Raw genomic sequence first — 23,530 nt, forward strand, 5'->3', positions numbered from 1 at the left:
TTAAACGTAGTCAAAGTAGATAGCTAAGTTGGCTAGCTGGCTGGTTAACTGCTAACAAACTAGCATGCATTTGCCACAAGAAAACATGATTAGCAGTTTAGTCATTAGCAGCAGTAGCCAAAGCTGTCAAAACATAGCACAACAAACATTCATTTGTTCATGCCTAACATAAGCTAATTAGCTAGCTAGGTTAACACATTAATAGTATGGTAAAAAGTTTCCAGATACTGCAACAGTCTACTTATTGGATGTGATGGTCTGTGTGACTCTGGAATTAAAAAAAATATGTTAATAGATTTGATTGGAGTATTCATTTGTTTTTAACACAGTCTGTTACACTAGCTTCCTTAGAGGCAGCTCTTGTTGTGATTTATTCTTCTCTTTCTCATTTGTTCATCTCTCCATCTATCTCACTTTTTGTATTAGTGTGTAGAGGGTTTCAAGTGTTGTAGCTTCAAGTGTATATTGGCATTATAGAGATGTTTTAAGTCTCCTCTCTTTCTCACACACACACACACACACACACACACACACACACACCGTTAGCAGCCTGAGGAAGATGCTTATCCCGCCGTGATCTTATATCGTGTGAACTGTTAAAGGGGCGCTCTAAAGGCGAGAGGCACTGCCAGACGTTAGCTTATTTAAAGATCTCTCATCTCCTCCTCCCTCACCTCCTTCGCCTGCTAGCTCCATTACTCTCTGCACTTTTCTCATTTTTCCGCAAGAGCTCCCCTGGGCTGAGAGGCAATTATGCAGTTGTATGGTGTTATATTTCATTTCTGAAGCGCTTCGCTGCATTACGGCATGCTGCGAGGGCCGGCCCGCTAACGGCCCCGTGCCCCGGCAGAGGAACACTGAAGAGCATGCTAACAGCTTCATAGTCTAAGAAGGAGGACAGGCTTTGGGTGCATCAAAGTGACACTACAGAGATTGACTAATCCTTCAGTTATTGTCAATGCAGCACTACAAATTGATTTTGGAGGGCCGCTCTTCACTAGTTTCTCGTAAACTGTGTAATCCCTTGTTGTACTATCCTGGCAAAATCTCCATTCTGTTGTATTTGTATTCACCCTTGGTTCAGACAGAATGCTTTGAGAAATATATATGTCTATAAAAGAGTTAAACTGGTATCTATGATATGTGCATGAATATACTGTAATACTTTTGAATATTGGTTTGGGTCCTACTGCGGTCACATGATCAAAAATTCACACTCTCTTACTGACACTAAGGTTGTGTGGGCAATAAGACACTTAGAAAGCCAATACAATATAATGACGCTAGCATTAATAATTAAATGCTACCTTCTGGTTAAGTTGAATTGTTATGCTGTTCCCCACTAAAACAAGAGAACAGGTTTAAAATGGCTCAGTAAATACCTCAAATGAATTGTTTTCAGGAAAGCACAAAGTCTATGCGAAGTCTGCAGTGAACTGATCCCATTAGGTACTTCGGTAATACTACTGGCTTCTGTGTCTGCTCAGGAATACTATTTTTTGGGTAGTAGGACACAGAAACCATCACCATAACCATAGATTCAATAACCCATTGCAATAACCTAATACTGGACCTAACCTAGGTGTCCAAAAACTTTTGCTTATATAGTGTACTGTATAAAATGTTGTACTTTCCTTTTGCCTTTTCTAAAGACATCCCTAAGGAAAGTCGACAATGGTACATGGAGGGTATTGTCTTGCTACATGAACTTCATTACTCATAGCTGCATGCAAGCAGTGACTGCCCACTGGGGTACAGCATGGCTACAGTGCCAGGATATAAGATTTATTCCCACCATAATGTTACGCAACTTTATGCACATGTTCAAAAAAAAAGACAAAAAAAAAAAAAACCCAACAACTTTATCTTCTTGTCCATACCTCAGTGTTAGCACATGAGCAAAGCATGAATAACTTTTTGGTGGCACTTTAGATTTCTGGCATTCAGGTCTTCTAATGTGCAAATTCAAAGTGCAGATTCAAAAGGTTGATGGAAATCACACTACAGATGGCTGCAGGGCTGAAGCACCCTATGGTGCATTTCACACAGATATTGTGGGTGTGTATCTCAGTGTATGGGTCTGTAGGAGGTGTAGCATAGCAGTGGATTACCTTAAATAGACATTTTAATTAGATAACATTTAAACACACCCAGCGACGTTGTTTTTAGGTCTATCACCCACATTTTGCGCACTAATGGCGATGAAGAACTTGTCTGTCTTCAGATATTGCAATGTTTTTGTTCTCAGCTAGTCTGCACAAGACAGCTGGAGGATCCAGCTGGAGCTCCATGTCTCCCAACACAGCAGGCTTCACTATTAAACACAATTAACTCACTTAGAGCTTGTTTTAGGTTAAATTTACCCATGTAACGTATGTAAAGCAGATCAGCCCTAGAGCTGATAAGAAAAGCACATACTTTATGCAGATGGTGTCTACGTACAGCAAACATTTGAGAAGACGCATCAATCACGGACAGAATCAGGGTTCGTCCCCGAAATTATGTATTGTTTTGTTTTCGGATGAAAGTGCTCATGAGCTCACTCTTGCATTAAAATGCAACCTTGTTTATTAATACTCGAGATAATAATATTACATTTATATTCCATGGATTAGTTTCCTGGTTTATGCAGAACATCTAACATTTGAGGGTTCCTAGTAATTAAGGATTTTAGCACAAGGCGCAACAGTTGCTAAGATTTAAGCTCACACCCCTTCAGTCACAAGGGCAGAACTTTAATCATCAAGCTACCACTTAGATGATATTACGGCAGTCTATTACTCTCAGCCGCAGATGCTCTACCCACAGACCATCTGATGTATATTGTACACTTGGCTGGCCACAACTACTGGACTCTTGACTATTGGCACTTGCTTGGACGTGTATTTATCAGTTTGATGGGGAAGCAAACTTTTGAACATACTGACAAGAGCGAGGCTTTTGGAGAATAATACTAAAAAAAAGTTTGCAAGGTTCACAGCATGCCATCTTTGGCATTACCAGTTGTCTCGCAAGCCAGTCTTCTAGCTATCACTAGACATTCTTGTACTTTGTCACTAAACATGTCCAATAAGTAGGTTGAAAACAGACTACTTTTCCAGAAAGTGGGTGTTTGGCCAGTAAAAAAAAAAAAACAAGCAAAAGTGTCTCATTTATTTGTAACCAAGTGCTTAAAATGTCTGGAATAACTTTTAAAGACAATATGCTGGGAACATTTGTCAATCCTTTAGTTGTGTCTTGCTCCAAAAAGCTCACTAATGTTTATTAATATGGTTTTCTCATAAGAAGTGACTACACAAGGATGCACACAAGGATTTGTAGCCTGCAGTATTGCTGGGGGTTGGCTAAGTATGTCAGAAGCAAAGAGTGTGGGGGATCTGATGATGAGACTACCACCACCATGTTTCAGCCAAGCCATCGTAAACGTTTAGGTTTCCAGGTTGTTGGATGGAAGTCTGTTTGATCATAGCATCATTTAAGCAAAAACAACAGTTTGGTCATTTACGATTTCAGTCACTCTTGTAAAAGTACGTGGTTCTTGTCCATGTCGAGTAAAATTGTAGAAGTCTGGCCTTCCAGAAGACTAGCAATAATCGACACTACTCTGTCTTTCTCTTTTACGCAGAGATCCGAGGGAGTCGTGGCGTAAAGGACGGCCCGGTTCGGCAGCTTCCCCTGTACGACACCCCGTACGAGCCTGCGGAGAACGGCGGGGATTCTGACCCCCTGTGTTCACGCGAGAGCAGACTGCCTCAGGATGACGAGAGGCCGCCGGAGGAGTACGATCAGCCCTGGGAGTGGAAGAAAGAACGCATCTCGAAGGCTTTCGCAGGTATTGCCCAGAGCCTGTGTATTAATCAGCATTTCCTGTGTTGTTTCGCTTGGTGTTTGGTGCTTGGTTCTGCGCTCAGGCATTCTGTGCTGGTGTGTGTGTGTGTACTCTGATTAGCGCTGAATGTATTGCCAGATGGTATTTTACTGATAGCGATGGTATACTCGTGCTTAAGGAGTGGGGAACCTCTTGCCTCGAGGGCTGATGATCCTAAAGCCATTGATGTATTTTAACATTTAGCAGAACGGTTTTAATGGAGAGTGAGCGGTCTTCGGTTGAGGTAGCAGACAATTTAAAGGTAATTCCACGACAAATCTTAGAGTGAAGCCCTCTGGCAATGGGATTCTCCATCTCTGCTTTGTGGTGATGGAAATTGGCTTAGCAGGTTTTCGTAAAAAGCCAGTATTCATTTTTTATCTCATTCTTTAACTCTGAACACTTCTTTTCCAGTGCTTATTCTTCTGGGTGGCTTTTCCACTGGATATTCTGTTCATGTTAGTGTTTTTTTTTTTTTGGTCTTTTTTTGATTGGGAGGTGTCAAGCAAAAGGAAGCACGTTTCCATCTTTCACTCATACAGGTGCTCCTGGTGGAATGTTTCCGTTTCCCTGAATGACAGAAATTTATGGCTAACTCGGCCATAACTAAACAGGGCTGTTCAAGGACAAGAGGAATTAGCATTAACCATTTAGCAAGAGGATTATAATGACATAAACATAACCCATTTATAGTTTTTGAAAGGTATTTTCCTTTCTTTTTTTCCTTCTTCTCTTGTTTTCTGGAACAGCTCTGCTTTGTTATGACTGCATTAGCAGCAAAGGAGAAGGCAGAGGATCAGCTCGGAGAAGAGTCAACACCTCCAAATCCCTCACAGGTACCCACGGAGACGGGCTGCTATTTTTCTTCCACTAATGTCTCTCTTTCTTTTTTTTTTTCTATAGTTTTTAATTTAAGCGTGTGTCTGCTTGGGTAACCACAACGGCCTCAGAGGTAACACTAGCTCAGCGATTAAGGTTTTGTGCTAGTGGCCGGTGAATTTAAATCCCAAGACTTCCAGGGAACCATTTTTTTGTGTACTTAAGCAACACAATTAACTGAATTGGACTCACTTTGGATTTGGGGGGGAAAAAAAAGCATTTGCCAAAAGTAGAAAGCTTCTTTTCACAAAGTACCTATCAAATGTCTTACACACATTGTCAACAGGACAGAAAAAAAAAGCACCTCACAGATGTCTTCATTTCTCCCATAATTGTCACTTCCCTTTTCACATTTCAGACAGAGTTAGTGCTATTTGCAGATTAGGATGCAAATTAGCCCAGCTTCTCGGCACACTTTGATAATTAATTTCCTTTCATCAGGATTACGAATTAATTCTTTCTTTTGAAGAGGAGACAAGAATTTGCCGTCCCTCCGGAGCATGATATTTTCCACTTGCCTTTGTCCTCTTTTCTTTTTATGTTCCATTTCCCTCGCTCTAACATTGCTCGCTTTGACAGAGGAGAAGCCTGTCAGGAAGCAGAGATATCGTGTCTCTCTCCCTCGCTCTCTCTCTCTCAGAAGCGCAAAACCTCCCTTTGAACCTGTTTGCTCTCAGACGGCGTCTTCAAAAGGGGTTCAAGCCAAATTCTCAGGAACAACAGCAATATGCGGAAATCTGAAGACGTGCCGTTCTGTAATCAGGCGCCAGCGTCAAGACACGATCATTCACCCATGAAGGGTCAAGAGGTCAGCCAAAGGTCAAATCAGGACATCATTTAGAGCCCATGAACCTCTGATTTCCATAGCGTGGGTGAAGCTTAAATGAAAGGACTTGTTATCAGCAGACTTTCAGGAGGAAGCTTAAGAAGACGATTTTACTCTGAAAGAAAGCCTTTTGTGTTTATATTCCGTTTCTATTTCCATGTAAAAATATGCAGCTGATTTCCCATGTTCCTCTATTGTTTATATTACAATGTGCCTTATTTCCATCCCCTCGATCCATTTTGGATTGAAGTGTCAAGACGCGAAATCTGTGGAAATAATATAGATGGATGCACATGCACTTGAAATGAAGATGGTTGGAAAGGAACCAAAGAACTTTAAAGATGGAAAAAAAAAAAAAAAGAAAAAGTTGTGCATGCTTATCAGAGCCAAGTGTGAAAATAATTACTGAGCGGTGCGTTATTAAAAACGTGTCCCGTTTAACTTCATTAATCTTCATTGAGTCCAGTGGTGGAGAACTAATTGGTAACTCTTGGTTTTCTGCCCGAATACTGTTGTGTTGTACTGTGTTGTGTGTCGATGCACAAAATTCAGGTCTCGTATTTCATATTCGACGCTTTCTCTACCTTCAGAATCCTCAGTGGGATGTATATTTGTGCTCGTGCTGGCACCCTGTGGGATTTTGTACACTTAATCATTTATCCTGGATACCACTTAGTGCACCAGTACTCACACGCATACACACTTAACCTTCAATCATGTACACACAGCAGGTGATTGATAAGATTAGTGCCGGTGGGAAGATTTATAAGACTAGATATTAGCATGCGCACTTCACCAGATAAACTTTGCTTGGAAAATTAAGGGACTGCTTAACTTAATCTTTTACTCCAGACTGCATTAGCTGGCGAGATGGTGCGAATCTAGCATTTGGCTGAAGGCTTTAATCCCCGGTGAGGAAAAAGATTCATCGGTGCCTGAGTGCAAAAAAGTTCAGTCAAGTTTCTTCTTAAGTATAAAACTTTAAGATTTTTTTTTTCTCCGACTGAAGGACGTTGCATGGAATCCATCGTCCATTTGTTCTTAAGGGATTAACTATAGTACAGATATTTTGTAGTGTTACAAATCCACGGTCACCATGGCAACCATTCCTCCGTTCGCAGAAGCCATTTCTAGCTAATACACTCCTGAAATTAGCTTCAAGTTAACATTAATCTCGTCTGTACTTCTATACCGCGTTAAAAATGTATCCAGAGGTGCGAACGTCTACGGTGAAGCTGTAGCCTTTACCGAACATCTGATCACAAGCGATTAAAGTTGTGTAGCGTGAAAGGGTCAGCGGGACCTCGGTTTTTAACGGAACTAACTGATCGTGTGAGAGATGCACTACAGCAATACGTTAAAGCATTGAGCGCCTTGACAGCATCATGTGATCAGGTAATCGATGTGCTCGTGGATCTCAGTGGGAGAAATTGTAATGGGTTTACTGTACGGATTTTTCTATTTCCTTTGTTCTCTTTACCTTCGACGATTTTCTTGTTAGCACCTCCGTGTCTGTCCTGAAAGGCTGTAAGGCATGAGATTATAGACTTTCTTCTCAAAATGGTGGGCCAAACCTGGCACTCAGGGAATTTCTCCTTGCTTGGCCTTGCTGTTATATGGTGATAGCCTTGCTAATAGCCTTCTATTATCTGTCACAGGATGGTGTTGATCCCTCTGGCTTCAGACTACAGTGACTAGTGACACCTTATCTTCCCATACACACTTTGACAGCTCAAATGCCCCCCTCCCTTATCCCCCCCCCCACCACCACCTCTCCACCCAAACATACAGTACACACAAATGTATAGATATAACCAACATGGTTGTCTTTACTGCTACTGCTTTCTGAGAGAATGCAGCATGAGAATGTCCAATGTTAAAAGATTTAAGTATCATAATGAAGCATTATACACCACTCCACATCCAGGTGGTTTAACCAAGTATGAAATAAGTACTGTCTGCATCCTATGAACAATACGACACAAATTCAGTCATGAAGAATTAGATTGTCTAATTCCGAATCAAATGAGTCAGACTACAGTCCAATTCAAGCTGGATTAGTTTTACATGTGGAGGTCCGGTAATGTACTCTGGTGTTCATAAGGCTGTATGATGACTACTTAAGGCTTTCATGAAAACTGATATAAACCTGTTGGTTTATTCCAAAAGACATAAACTACCATAAAGATGTCAGGTTGACGTAACACCGAAGTCAAGCGATATAGAACATCGCTGTTGACATATGTTATAAATATGTTAGAAATGTTTATGTAGGTTTTTGTCAGTGCCCTACAAATTCCCACAGTTAAAGTGTTCGTAAGCGATATGACCATCTGATTTATGAATGATAAAGTATATGTAATATTCCCAATTGGTCACGCATGGCCAGGGTTCTAGCAAAATGCAGGAAGTAATCTGATAGAAACTAACTTTTTGGACCTGGAAAACTACAGATATTTCCAATTTGTATTGGATTCTAATCACAGGTCTTGACTGTATAGTACAGGGGTGTTCAGTTACAATTTCTACGTCAAGTTCCATAAAATTCCTTGCTTATAATAGTCCAGATTAACAACTAACATGACAGAATTTTCAAAATCGTTTTGTTTTGTAGTGGCGTCTCGCGCTACCACTTTTGACCAGCGCCATGGCGTCAAGAAATGAGATGTGTTGTGAATTTGACGTGGGGGGAGTAAACACACACGTCTTTGTCCATGGATTTCATGATCAACGTGCCGTCGGATCGCTAATCAGACCAGAGAGCGTAAATAAAATGTAAGATCTATGAAAGTCTGTGAAATCTTTCATCTTTCTGAGCTAATGTCTCTAGCCCTGTAGCTGCGATGTTTGGAACGATGAGATCAATAATTTGCATAAATGTATGTGATTGGCTGAAATAAGCCACAGCCAAGAATCTGCTACAGAAGATGATTTGTGTTTTGAAAACTAGACTTACTGAACCACGGCCATTTAAAAAAAAAATTACATGTTTATTCAGTCTGCTGAAATACTTTGCTCAATCTGCCAGCTGACAATCACTGGTATGGTACCTTAGCAGATACAGCTAATCCCGCTCAAACACGGCTTACTTCCTCCACGTTAGCACAGCAATCAAGGGTGAAGCTGGAACTGCCATAAAGTCTTATCTATTTCTAACATGTCTGTCTATTGCTTTTACATTTTTTCCTCATCCTACACTACATGACATCAGAGTGTGTTATTCACAGTTGCTAATAACACCCACATCAGTCTGTACAAACTCAGCCAACCTCAAGTCTGTTCACATCAAGCTGTTTTTTCCCCCTATTTTTTTCTGTACCGTTGTCAGTGTGTCTTAATTATGGCTCTGTCAGGCATGGATGAAGGTGTGAAATGGAGTGTATTCCTTTGCCAAATGTGTCCTACTTCTGCAGTTCAAAAAAAAAAATCAGGCTGAAATCAGGACACCATGACTTGAATAGCATCCTCCAGTGAGTTTGGCCACTAGAGAGTTTTGGGAACATGGTGCAAGGTATACGCATGAAGTGTGTCCCAACTGGAAGCAGGCTAGAGATCGGTTCAAAGTAAGGACAGTCTGTCAGAGTGGCCGGGTAAAGCTAACTGATCTGCAAGGTCTTGGTGCCTTGGTGGTGAGCCAAAGTTCAGTCTAACAAGCAACGTTGCCAACTTTGTAACTTGACCGAGTTCACAATGACCAATCACTGATCACCATTGTTTCCCAACAACCAATCACTGATCACCATTGTTTCCCAATTACCAATCACTGATCACTATTCTTCCCCAGCAACCAATCACTGATCATTCTTTCCCAACAACCAATCACTTAATCACCATTGTTTCCCAACAACTAATCACTGATCATCATTTTTTCTTCACGACCAATCACTGATCATCATTGTTTCCTAACAACCAATCACTGATCACCATTCCTTCCCAACAACCAATCACTGATCACTGTTGTTTTACCAACAACCAAATTTAATTACAATTTAATCATTATACAAATTAGTTTATGACATCGTCTGGTAGGATCTCAAGGCTTTTTGAGTGCATTAGCTATTTCCCCTGAAAAGGTTTGGTAACACTGAGTCAGAGTATGAGTACTGTGAATAATGAGTACTGAGGCTCATTATTCATTACTGCTAGCTAGCCAAGTTTGACAATATGCAGTCATGCAAGAACACTGATTAAACAGCACAGGTCTGTCACACACAATGTTGTGTTATGCTTTTATTAATAGTACTGTGAGGAATTACCTCAGATTTAGACAAAACTTTGAGCGAAAATGAAGACTAGTAACACTTTACCTCAGTGAGTCGTATGTGTGATGCTAGCTAAGTTAAGAGAAACATCATGGCTAATTGAGAAACGTTAGCCAAAGACTTACTGCCATTAATTCTCTGAAATGATATGACATTGTGAGGTCAATCCCGTCCTTTCAGTGTTTAAATACTACTCTAAAAAAAGCCAAAGTGTACCTTCCTTAAATGGCCCCTTATTGTACGTGTTTGGTGCCTCCCTTGTGCTGTAGTGCTTGTTTATTGCGTCTGTACTCAAGAAACTCTAAAATTCAAATTCTGCTTCATGTCCTTTATGTACCCCACCTGCATTATAGGCTTCACACCATTTAGCTTTAATACCAAGAGGCACAATGATAGCTCTAACAAGTTCCTGTAAAGCAGAAACTCACATTAGTAGGGTGTGAAACACTGCCACTTGATTCACTTCACCTTCCATAGAGAAAAGTTAGAGATGTGACAGTTCATCCTATTACTGTGTCAGCTAGGCTGTGTTACCTTGCGCGAATTGACTTCTCATCCTTCCTAAAGGGAGAAACGACCGAGCTCTCCTTTCCCAAAACAATTACTCACTAATCTGCGCTACCGGATGAGAATTAGCACTTAAATCAGGCCCGTGGCAGCCCTCGGCCTCACCCTGCTGTAGAGAAACTTATTATATTAGCTGTCAAAGCCAATGACCTCTCTGTGACTTAGCGACTCGGTCCCGATCCGCCAGCAGGGATGAGATAACGCTGATGCTCCTCTGGCTGTCATCGCGAGCTAGCTGCTCTCTAATGGTGGCCTTCATGGCCGTCGCTGAGAGGATGTGATTGGAGAACTCTGACAGTAGAGCACCTGCCTTCACGTCATCTTGCTGTAGATGTAGCTTCATTTATTAGCAAAGACTGCAGTGCAGCTAGAGTGAGTCACCTCTGTGGCTGAGGACAAGGACGAGTTCATAATTTGGTGTTTGGAGGGGTTGTTTTATTAGGTTGTAAAACGCAACGTGGCTCAGTGCTGCAGTCAACAAACTAGTGGCTGTGTTTCACTGAAATTCTGCTCGTCCCCTGGTGAACACCAGCAATGCCAAGTGATCATAATCCATCCATTTATTTATTTATTTATTTATTCATTTATTTATTCGCAAAGGGTGCACAGGGTATCCGGTTGTACCCAACTCAACATTCATTCCTTCATTGTTAGTTATTATGTTACTAGTTTGCTTGGATTTTCACAAATAGAAACAAATAAATTTGTTAGATGTTGTGGGCTGGTTTCACTTTATTTCATTAATTAAGACCAGGGCCTGGTTGGCTAGCATGGTTTCTCTGTTGGTGTTATTTTGTGTCTTCAGTGATCACACTGAAGGATCCTTATTGGCTCGAAGAGAAAGAAAAAGCCTTCATTTGCATATTTGATCCAGGTGTGTGCTCTGTGTGCTCGTGTCCACTCCTCAGAGGAATCCTTCTTTCTCTCTCTGCTGTGTTATTAGGAAATGTTGTTACTTCAAAAGTCCTAAAGAGTAATGAGAGCTTTAAAGCTCAATACGGGTTAATCCTGCAGCCATCATCCCAACGACTTGTGTGCTAATTTACTTTTTCTTCCAGTGCAGTTTTCCTGGAGCACTTTCTTCCTGTTTCCTTCATTTCCTTTTCCTGCCACTTCCTGTTTTCTAACATCGTACTGTTGTGCCCTTCACCTAACCTTGTTTGAACTGACCTACAGCACTTTCTTTCACTCATTCACAGTCTTCCTCTTTTCCTTCTCTTCCCTCCCTTCTCTTCTTCCTTTCCCCATGGTCTTTCTTTCTTTCTTTCTTTCTTTCTTTCTCTGTCTTCTGGCATTTAATTCTATCTCTTCTTTTTTGTAATTTCTGCTCTCTCCATTGTGTTCTTTGCTTTTCTGTCCATTCTTCATTCTGTCTTCTTTTCTTGCCTCTTTCTTTCCTTCTTTCTTTCTTTCTTTCTTTCTTCTTTTGCTTTATGCCTTTTGCTCTCTTGATTCTCTCTATTTTAAAACTTTCCCTCTATTTTGCTGTATATTTCTTTCTTTCTTTTGCTTTTTTTTGCTCTCTTTATACTCTCCCTCTCTCTCTCTCTCTCTCTCTCTCTCTCTTTCTCTCTGTTCTTCTGCCTCCCTGCAGTAGAGATTAAAGTGATAAAGGACCTCCCGTGGCCTCCTCCTGTTGGCCAGCTCAGCACTACATCACCCCTGGTGGAGGTGGTTGAGGCTCCTCCTGCTCCCCAGCAGGCGTCCCAGCTCTCCCCTGGACAGAGCGCCCAGGGTGGGTCTGACCCTCAACTTCATCCCTCCATCCCTCCATCTCCAATAACATAGTGAACGGCTGCTTTATCCTCTGGCCATCACCAATAAACTGGGGAAAAACAGCTGAAAGGATAAGAGTTGGACCTGCTCAAGTCTATATGGCCTGTTCTTATGATGTATTGTGATATTGAAATTGAAATATTTCATTTTGATGTAAGACTGATTGTAGGTGTTTCTCATCTCGTACTTCAGATTGTATCTTTTATATTAGCTCTAAACTCTTTTATTTATTTATTTATTTATTTTATTTTTGAAAGATTCCTTAGGGGCTCTTTGATGGTTAAAGTTTAATTAGCTTTTGACAGAGGTTCCACTTGAAACCTTTTCTGAAAGGGAAGCACTGTTTAGGGTCCTACTTAGAATCTTTAAAGTTCCCCCCAGTGGGGCAAACCAAACAACCCTTAAGGGTGCAAGATGGTGTATATAGTGACTTATACCACAGTGCTGTTGAATTCTTCATTCTGATTAGTCAGAAGGTTTTTACTACGAAGCAGCTCTGATAGTAGTTCGGGGTACAAGACAAATCATAGGTTTATATTAGTGAGTGCACTTCTAGAACGTTATCGTCTCTATAGTAACAGCTATTCCACAGGGACTTGTATGGTGACAGCGCCACATATAGGACTAATAATACGCAAATGTAAAAAATGTTTTGTTATTTTAACAAAGATAAATAGTCGTTGATCTGGTGAAACGTCCTGTACGGACATGTTTATTTAACTTTTATGGAAGGAGTCTCCAGCGTCAGTGCTTTGTACCAGTTTTCCGGCCCTGGGAAAGTCTTCAGGAAAGAGGGCTTTGTGGTTTCTTTGGAACATGATAAGCTAAAGTTTTGGTCTAATTAACTTCAAGAAAGTGTCTCTCCTATTTAGTGCTCTTTAGTTTAGAGGACGCGGCGTCCATGGTTTCCAAAAAGAATGCCAGATTTTGATTCGCCTGACCAGAGAACAGTTATCCACTTTGCCTCAGTCCATTTTAAATGAGCTTTGTCCCAAAGAAGATGGCGGTGTTTCTGGATCATGTTCACATATGGCTTCTTCTTTGCATGATAGAGCTTTAATAGTGGATGGCACGGCGAACTGTGGTCACAGACAATGAGTTCTGGAGGTGTTTCTGAGCCCATGCAGTGATTTTCATTACAGAATCAAGCCTGTTTTTAATGCAGTGCCACCTGAGGGCCCGAAGATCACGTGCATGCAATATTGATTTTCACCCTCGTCCATTGCGCACAGAGATTTCTCCAGATTCTCAGAATCTTTTGATGATATTATGTACTGTAGATGATGACCTATTCATAGTCTTCGCAATTTTATGTTGAGGAACGTTATTCTGAAATTGTTCTAGAAATTGTAGACGCAGTTTTTCACACATTGGTGAACCTCTGCCCATCTTACTTCTGAAAGACTCCGTCTCTCTAAGATACTCATTTTATACCCAATCATCTTACTGACCTGTTCCCAATTAACCTCCAGCTGTTTCTTTTTAGTAACATTTACTTTTCCAGCCTTTTGTTGCCCCCGTCCCAACATTTTTTTTTTTAGATGTGTTGCGGCCATCAGATACAAATCGCCTTTTACCTTTATTACTCAGTTTAAACATTTGATATGTTTTCTATATTCTATTGTGAATAACGTATGGGTTTATGAGATTTGCAAATCATTGCAATCTGTTTTTATTTACATTTCACACAGCGTACCAACTTTTTTGGAATTGGGGTTGAACCATATAAAACCTTTTGTTTATTTGTTTGAAAAAAACCAAACAATCAAACGAAGTGTTACTGCAGTGTTTTTGTCATATTCGTTTATGAGGTAAATCTCAATATTGAACAGTTGACGATAACAAATGTTATTACATCATACAATACAGGAGCCAATCAGGTTCCAGTATGCAAATTCACCCCATGCAGAATCTGCATTTTCTGATGAGGACAAACCTGTTACCATTTATTTGTGTAACAGCAATTTGAACAATTTCTTATTTAATGAATTAAAAAAAAAAAAAAGTAGTTTTCAAAGCAAACTTTTTGTGACTGTGAAGTAGCTGTGAACATATGTGCCTTGTATGTTCAGATAAAGTTAATGGGCTGCTGTGTGATTAATGTTCTTCTCTGATAGTGAACACCTGCTTCCTCTGAGGCAGAAAATCACCACGCGTCAGTGTTACTGAAATCAGCTCGTTTACTTTAATGGCATTTGGCTAACCTGTGTACAGTGTAATTGCAGATAAGGGTCACCCAAGCCTTTCAGTAACATTTTCCCTTATCTGGTTTTTTTTTTTTTTTTTTTTTTTTTTGGTCCAAGAGAACATTTGGTATTATTGGTGGAAACTCAGCCACCTCCACTGTAATATAATATTAAACTTCCAGACAGTCCCGCTGTTGTGCTTTCAGCATGCAGGGAAAATACACTTCCAGCGATTTCCCTCAGGAGATTACAGCCTTCTGTACTGCCCCAAGACATATGATCTGAAACAGTTGTGTACCAGATGTCTTGTCCTCACATGAAACCGAGCTTCTGTGTACAACCACATAATGTTTTCATATGAGTTGTATCCTGTGTTAAAAAAAAAAAGGTTCTTTTGTTAATCGTGGCCTTCATTTGATCTTACTGTCAAAACCCGACAAGAGAAAAATCCCTCTCAACTCACCGTGTCGTGTCGACCTTGGAGACTACGCTAAATCAAGATTTATGTGGCAGAAGGCAATGGGATGGTATCCGTTTCTTTGAGTGATGCGTGGGGATTTAAGCATGTTGGCTGGCTGTAAGTTAACCTTGATTGATCTGGGCCAAAGGCCAGTTCAGAGAGATTAGAAGTAAGTTGATCTACGTCGCTCTACCTTCTCAGAGGAAATAGTAGGAGTAGTAGGTTCAGCTCAGGAAGATGTGCGACAGTTCAGTGAATACTGCATTCGCGCGATGATCAGTTTTTCCTTCTATAAAAAATGCTGAGTGGTGACAAAAATTGTGCCCTCCCTTGACATACTCACTTACCTTTGGATAGGGATGCATCTAAAGCATTTCTTTCAGAGACAGTACGAATGTACGTGCATGTTTTCGGTATCTTGTTGATATCGAAACAGATACTAATATTGATACAGAAATGAGTAACCTACTTAGTATTACGCTGCATTCGTCTAGAATATTTCACTCTAACTCGAGATCTCCGACTGAGAATCCAAAGAAACCCGTGATGCCAATTCAACATGGCTGCTCACAGCATCAGAAGCAGACAAAGTAGTGCCTCTTAACTTTAAATGAGTTGTACTGTCCATCTATATACAGTTATTTGCTCTAGCTCGATCAACATGCAGACATAATCGCTTGTTAAATCTATAACACCGACTATACAAGTCGCTGTTTAGAGGAGGAAAATATACATCACGTATGACAGTTACCTGGCTAGCTTGATGCTGACAAAAGATGAACATGGAGGCGTCCATGGCCCCCCCGCTTTGTACCTCAAATCCACGGAGGTTGAAAGTGACGTCATTCCGAGCTCTAATTTCTGACCTCCCTGATACTCCGACTGCGCTGTTTCTATTTCTGTTTACGTAGTGGCCATGAAAACTGCACACATGTTCATATGCTTCGGCTCTGGTTCGTTTTATAATGTTAGCTAGTTGATATTAGTTGATGAAGTGCATTAGTTAGCTACATAAGTTACCCTGGGTCGAAGTAGGGTTGCGATTGAGAAGAGTGGCGTTTTATTTCACTTCAGAGAAGCGCTTGTGTACATAAAGCTGCTCTATTGTCTTCGTTGTGTCGGAATCTCTCTGTTAAAAGCAGCTAAATGTCGTTTATTTCCCGTAGAGTTTTTTTTTTTTTTTTTTTTTTTTTTAGCCCAGTCACAATGATGTCACAATAAATAATGGAGTCATATGTACAAATGGTAGCAGGTTGTTTATCCACAACTGCCGCTGCAGTTGTATATAAGATTTAACCTTGTTCTTTTCTGAAAATATGAATTAAGCAGAGTTCGATCATAGTCAACACTGACAACTTGCAGTTTGATAGAACATATAGTTTATATTCAGACACCACAGGCCAAAGTAGGCTTGCTTCGGTGCTACAGCAGCACATCTCCTCTAACCCTCTTTTGGCTCGAGTCTTTTTATAGCACCGTTTATGATTCTGTTATGGTCAGGTGTGAAATAAACATGCTCGGTGAGTCAGTGCTAGACATTAATTCCTCTCAGATGAGGGACTGTGAAATGCTTTTCCTCCAAATTGCAGCCATCCGTTGTAGTGGAATTACAATAGCGGATAGAAATAATGGAATCAACCGCCAGGTCAGATCTATGATTGGACGCTATTATTTTCTCACTATACCATCCATTGCGAAAAAATTTGTGTATCTTCTTTGTGATAAAGTTCGTGCAGTCACGCAGTAAAGATTTAACACCGGGTCGAGGAAGATTCTAGCAGATCTCTTTGCCGAAGAAACGGATTGTTTGCGTCACCGTTGGACGTACGGGCACGCTTATTGGATCCTGAATCTGTTCCCGTGCGCTACAATCGTGATTTTGGGTCTATATGAATATAAGATGAGGCTTTATACTAGATTTCGCTTGCATTTTTTTTTACCATTGACTTCTTATAGTCTCCCTGTGAAGCCTGGATAGAGACAAAATAATAGAGTACAGTATATAAGAATGAAAGTGTGCAAAGGTGACAAAACAGGTTGAAGAAGTGGTCATTTTTTTAACATGAGGTACAGTCGCTGCCATCCGAGCTGCAGTGAAGTTTTTATGGACATCATTGAGTCACAAAAAAAAAAGAAAAAGAAAAGGATTTTATTGGGACTGGAATTGTCTCAGTGCTGGAGAGAAAAACCCTGAGCTTTTTGATTCGGATGTAATTAAAATGACCTATTAGTACCTCCAAGGGATCAAATCTCTAGTGATAATGCTTCCTGAATAGGACTTAACATAACATAACATACTGCAAATATAAAAAAATGTGTCACTCTGCAGCTTGTTAAGGCCTAAACACATGAAGACCTTTTGAGGAAATGCCCACAATTTAAATGTAGTCAATAATAAATCCTAGAATGTGCTTCCCCAATCCATTTTAGGACAAAGCTATTGAAAGACCGGTTTCACCTTTTCTACAGTAGATGCAGTCATCCCTCCTCATTAGTATAACATGATTTTAATTTCTGAACATTAGTTGACAGGACAGAAATGACATCTACATATGAATGGCAGACAATCCTTTTGTTTGGCTGAATTGAAAAGAGTCCTTTGTTTCCTAACACGAATTAATTGTCTGGAATTTCATCCTTTTCTCTCACCGTCATCTCTCAGGCACGTCTCTGTAGAATACAAGGCGCTATCATTAAAAGAGATCCAAATTTCATTTTGAGAGCTCTACTGCCAGGCCTCAGTCTGTGGAGGTTTGCTTTGTTTTTTTTGTTTGTTTGTTTGAGTCAGAATCATTAGACTGCATGTTGGTGCTGGATGCAGAAAAATGGCTGCCTGATTCACCAGAGGTTTCGTCCTCTTTGTCCGAGTCCTGCGTATTATTTTCGAAGTCGTCCAACATGACTTATTCGAATATCTCACTGAAATGTGAACTGAATTCATGAGGTTTGGTAAGATGTGACCAGCATAGCAACGAGATGGTGACTTGTTAATCATGTTAGCAGTCTAACAGGGAATACTTAATTGCAGCCCAGTAATACTGCGATGAATTACAGATTCCCTTTCCTACTGAGTAGTGCACTGGTGCGATGGAAGTGCCATTAGTAAATGAGAATTAATTAGCGGACTTACTAAGGAAATGTGCTCATGGAAGCCGGGTTCATCTCGTTATGTCTCGTAATGTGCTGTAGGTCGAAAATGTCACATTATGTGTGTTAGGGGTTGCACAACTAGTAATTTTATACTTATTTATTTTCAACGAATTAAAAAAAAAACAAAAATAGTCGACTAGTTGGTTTTTTTTTACCGCCGTGTTAAATTCCAGCCTCAGTAGCATCCAAAATCGGGTCTGAATCGGCCTCGTGGAGCTACCATGCTGAGAGATTGCCTTTTATTGCCTGTTGTTTACTTTCTCATTTACTCAGCATAAATGTTGAGCAAGTTCAGAACTCCTGCTCATGAAAATACCTTTAGCTCTGAATTTAATATGGAATTTGAACATTTTTTATTACTTACTGCACAAGGATTTTATGTTAGGTGATCTAATGGTTACGTAGGAGTCACTCAAACTGTCTTGCACAGTGTCTCATTTCCCGCACAAGCTTAGTGTCAGTGCATAGCTAATCACGCAAGCCTTTCAGAGAGAATGTAAACCACTATAGGAGAAACATTACAGATATACTGTTTAGTGGTTTATGAGGAATATGGATGTGGTGGGTTTTGGCACATTTCCAACAAATAAACTGGCTTTTTTTTCCACATCAAATGGTTAAACACTATTAATATGCTAATAGCGAAACAACCTATACGTGATGTACATATTGTATAATAATATTCTTTATACCACAGTGCTTTTGTTCTTTCATTGGTCAGAAAGTGACATTTTTGGAAGGAGACTCCAATACCAGTGCTTTGTATCAGTTACCAGTAAAGCTGTAATTTTGTTTTCAGATGCAGGGAGGTCTTCAGGAAAGAGAACACTGGACTTTCTGGTGCATTCCTTTCTATGATTAACGTCAAGAGAGAGAGAAAAAAGAGAAGCTGGTGAGGGAACGATGTTTTACAGCTGTTATAATGCAAAATGATAGCACTAACGAACTAGTTTCACAGGCATTCCACAACATCAAATGTAACTATAAACGGATAAAAAATAATCCATCATTTATTAATAAACAAAGAAAGTGGAATAAAACCACTTTGGGGCAAGGTTTTATCGCAAAATGATCATCCGGTCATCGATTATCTTCCTATAACAGTGCACACCATTGTGTTTTGTTCCTTACTAGAACTATAGTTGGGGGAAAAACATTCGGAGGGAAAATTTCTGAGAGATTTTGTGCATTTTGGATGTGACATGTCTGAATTGGACGGTCGGATATTAGAGAAATTAAACAGGAATTATGAATGAAAATTGAATCCCTTCCAATCCAACTCTAACTACAGATTATTTACAAAAAAGTCTGTCAGTCCTCATAATTGATGGATGCATTATGCTACTTCATTATAAATTTATTCAAAATTCAATCAGAGCAATTATAGACCCAAGTTAGCATAATATTTTTTTCCTGTGCTTAGAACTTCTTTTCCTATGCTAAGCTTGACACTTGCATTGCCCATGAGGAAAACCGTTAATAAGCAATACGGAAAGTCAAATGACGATCCTTATCCTCCTTATTTGGCCACATAATTGATTTGACATTTGAGCTGAATCCATTAAGTCTCGGCGTTAGTTTCTGTCCCTGAAACTGAGATACTCCAGACGTCCCAGTGATTGCGATACCTGACCTCTGTGTTATCGTTTCCCACCACTGCGAAGGCTCATTCTGAAAGATGGCTCTTGTGGGTGGGGCTTACGTCCATCCTTCATTCATTGACGGACAGCTCGATCTGATAAAGGAATTCCATTTCCTCTCAGTCATATACACTTGACACCTTAAATAAACAGACTCTTATATGGCAGCAAATGTTCACTAATCATACTTTCTAGTATACTTCTGTCTATCTTCTACCGTGTCCTTCAGTTTGAGCCACTCTGTGGTTCGAATACACTGTCGATCTTCCACTTCTATCCCAACACTCGTTCCAATCTTCAGTCGTTCCCTCTGTCCGTTTTGTAGGGATCAGGCGAAAATGAGTCTCTGTGAAATACCACACAAGTTTAATACTAACGTTGTCAGAGAAACGATGCCAATCGAACGAGCGGTCGTCTCGGCCACAGAAGGTCTGATTTGGTGGGGGGAAAAAAGGCATGGAAAAAAAGACGACTCTGGAGAGAAAATCGAATGAAGACTCCAGATTTAAGTGTTGTCAGGGACGGTTGACATTGGGAGGGAGAATGAGAATGAGAACACTGAAGTGTCACAGAAGGCCGAAATTGAGAGCGAGGTGAAGAATGAAAACAGTGAACTGTCTCCCCTGTCTCTAAAGGGTTGTGACAGATCGAGTGCTTCACTGCGTTTTAAGCTGCTTTCTTATAAGCCTGATATAAAGATGGTCATTCACTCTTGTGTTTTCATTACATTCCAGATTTATGAGGTCATCTTGCTGCCAGGCTGTAAATCTAAAGCAAATAAGTTTGTTCTCTGCAAACTGGGTTCTGAAATGCCACCTCACAGCATGCAGACATATCCTTGATAATAAATATATATATATATATATAACTGGGTTCTCTGCGGTCTGCCAGATAAGATTTTGACCATGAAATGCCTAAACATCAAATACGTGTGGCAGCCTGGGAAAATCCTTCACATGGCCAAATGTTATTTTCTACTATATATACTTCTGCAAAATACAGATTTCCCTGAGATGAAACGTGTCTCCCTTTTGTAATGTACTGTATCTCAATCACAAGTAAAGTTATAGGTACGCTTTAAAGAAGTTTACATTGGAAATGAGTTCTCACTTTGACGATCAGCGTCATCCACAGCAGTCTTATCACCTGAGGTAAAAGTCCCTCGTGGCGTTTAAACATGAACGTCGTCTCTTCACTCATGGGAACGTAATCATTGATTAGTCTGTTCTGATGATGATCTGAAGGCAGAGGAGCATCGCAGACATAGTGATCGCCAGTATCGGATAGTAGACTGAATTGATTAGACTTGTATGTGCTTTATTTCGCTTCAGCAAGTAGCTATCCAAAAACGTCATAAAATCATGAGAACAGCAATTAGCAAGCAAGGTTTTAGACATTTTTAGCCAGACTGAGTGTTTTCACGGCTGTGCTTGTTAAACTGGATACTTACACACTTGGATATTATCAGACAGCCAAGGCAAGGTTAAAATCAATCGATTTTTTTTTTTTTTTTTATGTATCGATTGATTTTAACCTTGCCTTGGCTGTCTGATAATATCCAAGTGTGTAAGTGTTTCTTGCCAGTCATTTCCATGTCACTTTGGGGTTTTCCCAGACTGGCACACATTTCCAGTTTTTTTTTCTTCAATATTTCAATAAAACAAAAAGCAAGTAGAGACTCTTGGAACTGCTCTACCCCACCATAATCTCACAGGAAGTCAATTCTATTGCATTACCCGTGGGTACTATCAGGTCCTGCAGCCATTAAAAGGTCCAGAGATGTTTGTGTGCTGATATATAAACAAAAGATGCTTGATTTTGGACACCTAAGAAAAGTCTGGTCTCAGCCTCAGATGCTCCACCCATGGGCTACAAAGTGCCAGTTTATTTTTTATTAGTCGTATTTTATTTTATTTTTTTTTTTTTATACTTTTCTGGCCACAAGCTTCAGTATCTTTATGTATGTTTATATGCTTCTGTGAACAGTTTCCAGCAAAAAAAAAAAAAAAAAAAAACAAATGTTTGAACACTGCAAGAGCTTTTCAAAGCAATATATAATCAATGGACTAAAAAAAAAAAAGTTCACAGAATTCCAGTTAACTTGCTCTTTCTAAAAAAAGTAGGCGCTTTTGGCCATGATTATTGATGAAAAACGCCAGACTCCATAGCAAATACTAGAAGTCTGGCTTATAAGTCTAGGAAAGGTCAGGAGGAGAGTGTGTTCAGTGCTGGTTAGGGATCTTGAAGCATGACCTGCTCAATTGGAACCCAATGCTCTTCTCAGTGATCCGCTTTGCTCTTTCAGCTCTTCCCTGTGGGTTCTTCTTACGGTCCAGTTTATTGTTAGTGAAATTTTGTGATTTAAATTCACTATAATAAAAGACTTTTGCGTGGGAAACTTTATGGCAAATTCAACTTTGGTGACGTAAATTTGCATAATAGATCAACGGCACAACTGCTTTGTTGACTTCTGAAGGAACTATTCATTGAATTGCAGTGCAGAAGATCCTTAATTGAGAAATACAGTGTATATATTATACGTTACTTCATGATCGGACTATACATTATTCCATAAAAAGAGGCACATTCAGTGCAGTCTTTGGGAAGCTTGTTTAGATGGTATAATGATTATATATATATATATACATAGTTAATACCTACAAGCTCCTAATGTTGAAAATTTGTAACATATCATGTAGGACTTGGACTTCTGCTTCATTTCTCCAAAGTTTCTTCATCTCACCTGAATATTGCTGTTAAGCTGTTATTTTCAGTGGATATCTTGGCCTCATTTGCGTTGTGCATGGTGGTTGTACATGCAGTGCAGCAAAATTGGTCTCAGTGTGTGATCAGTCTCAGCTTTTTCAACAGTTTAACCGTTTTAATTAGTCATAATTAAATCTGTGTTGCATCACTTTTGTTAGTGATGACCAATGGTGACCAGAGAAAAGTCCTATCTTCACCAAAAAACGTAGGATTTATAGAACTGTGCCATCCTTTTATAAAGATTTTACACAGTTAAATTGAGGTTTTGGTAGCCATGGAGGACCACTGGAGAAGCTGTCTGTTCTGTTAGGGTGGATAACCAATGGGGATCCAGTGATATGAGGAATAGGCAAGTTTGATCAAACATATGTAGGAGGGAAACTTACATTTTGTCCTGGGCCCAGACATTCATGGTGGGCCAGCTGGTAGTAAATATACTGTAATTGTGTTTACAAAGTGGTTGTAGCTTGTGAGGAAAAATGCTGTGCAGTCTGTAGTCAGTAACCAATGTTAGCCAGCTTATTAATGACATGAAATTAATGATAACTATGTTATTAACGTAGTCAATAAACTCTTTTCTATCCATTGTTTGTCTGTATCATTTGTTATTAAGAAACATGCTCTATGGTGGTGTACTCAATGACTTCTTCTCCAAGTATTGGCCCATAATTATTTGAGAGTATGTCTGTAAAATCAGTTAATATATACATTATATATAAAATATACAACATATACATTATTGCAACTTTATTGTACCTTAATTCTTTACGGCTAAATGAACTTTAAGACCAGAATATTTGATATAAAGGTACTGTATAATGATCCTGACTCTACAGTCACTGTTTTTACAAATAGTTTATTATAAAATTATTCTCTGTAAATTCTCTGTTTTAAAAAAAAATTATAAAAAATTGTTCTCACTTTCTGAAACCTGTAATGTTGTAGTAAATAGCTGATTCTCACAGATAGGCTATCACTAAAGTCCTAAATAATATCAGGATAAATGTCATTTTTTATTAAGTCAAGTGTCTACATCAAGTGTAGCTGGCTGCTACTAGCTTAAACACATCCTCTTTTGCTAGCAGAGCAAATTAGCCATATACATGCTAGCAATATATGCTCTTTTCTGACAGATAATCTGTAAAGTCCT

At 39.7% G+C, this 23,530-nt stretch overlaps 1 protein-coding gene across 2 annotated transcripts in view; it reads left to right on the top strand.

Moving 5' to 3' along the window:
* The window catches only part of zgc:158464 (uncharacterized protein LOC791139 homolog), a 155,092-nt gene that overhangs the window by 107,413 nt on the left and 24,149 nt on the right, over positions 1 to 23,530 (top strand). The window contains exons 3-4 of one of the 2 annotated variants that reach the window (XM_053622618.1): positions 3,626 to 3,832; positions 4,618 to 4,704. In XM_053622618.1, the coding sequence (XP_053478593.1) occupies positions 3,626 to 3,832; positions 4,618 to 4,704 (294 nt within the window). The remainder of the gene's footprint in view (positions 1 to 3,625; positions 3,833 to 4,617; positions 4,705 to 23,530) is intronic. The other variant, XM_053622619.1, reaches the window with a different exon arrangement.

Source organism: Ictalurus furcatus, chromosome 4 (assembly GCF_023375685.1).
Source record: "Ictalurus furcatus strain D&B chromosome 4, Billie_1.0, whole genome shotgun sequence".
Classification (NCBI taxonomy): Eukaryota; Metazoa; Chordata; class Actinopteri; order Siluriformes; family Ictaluridae; genus Ictalurus; species Ictalurus furcatus.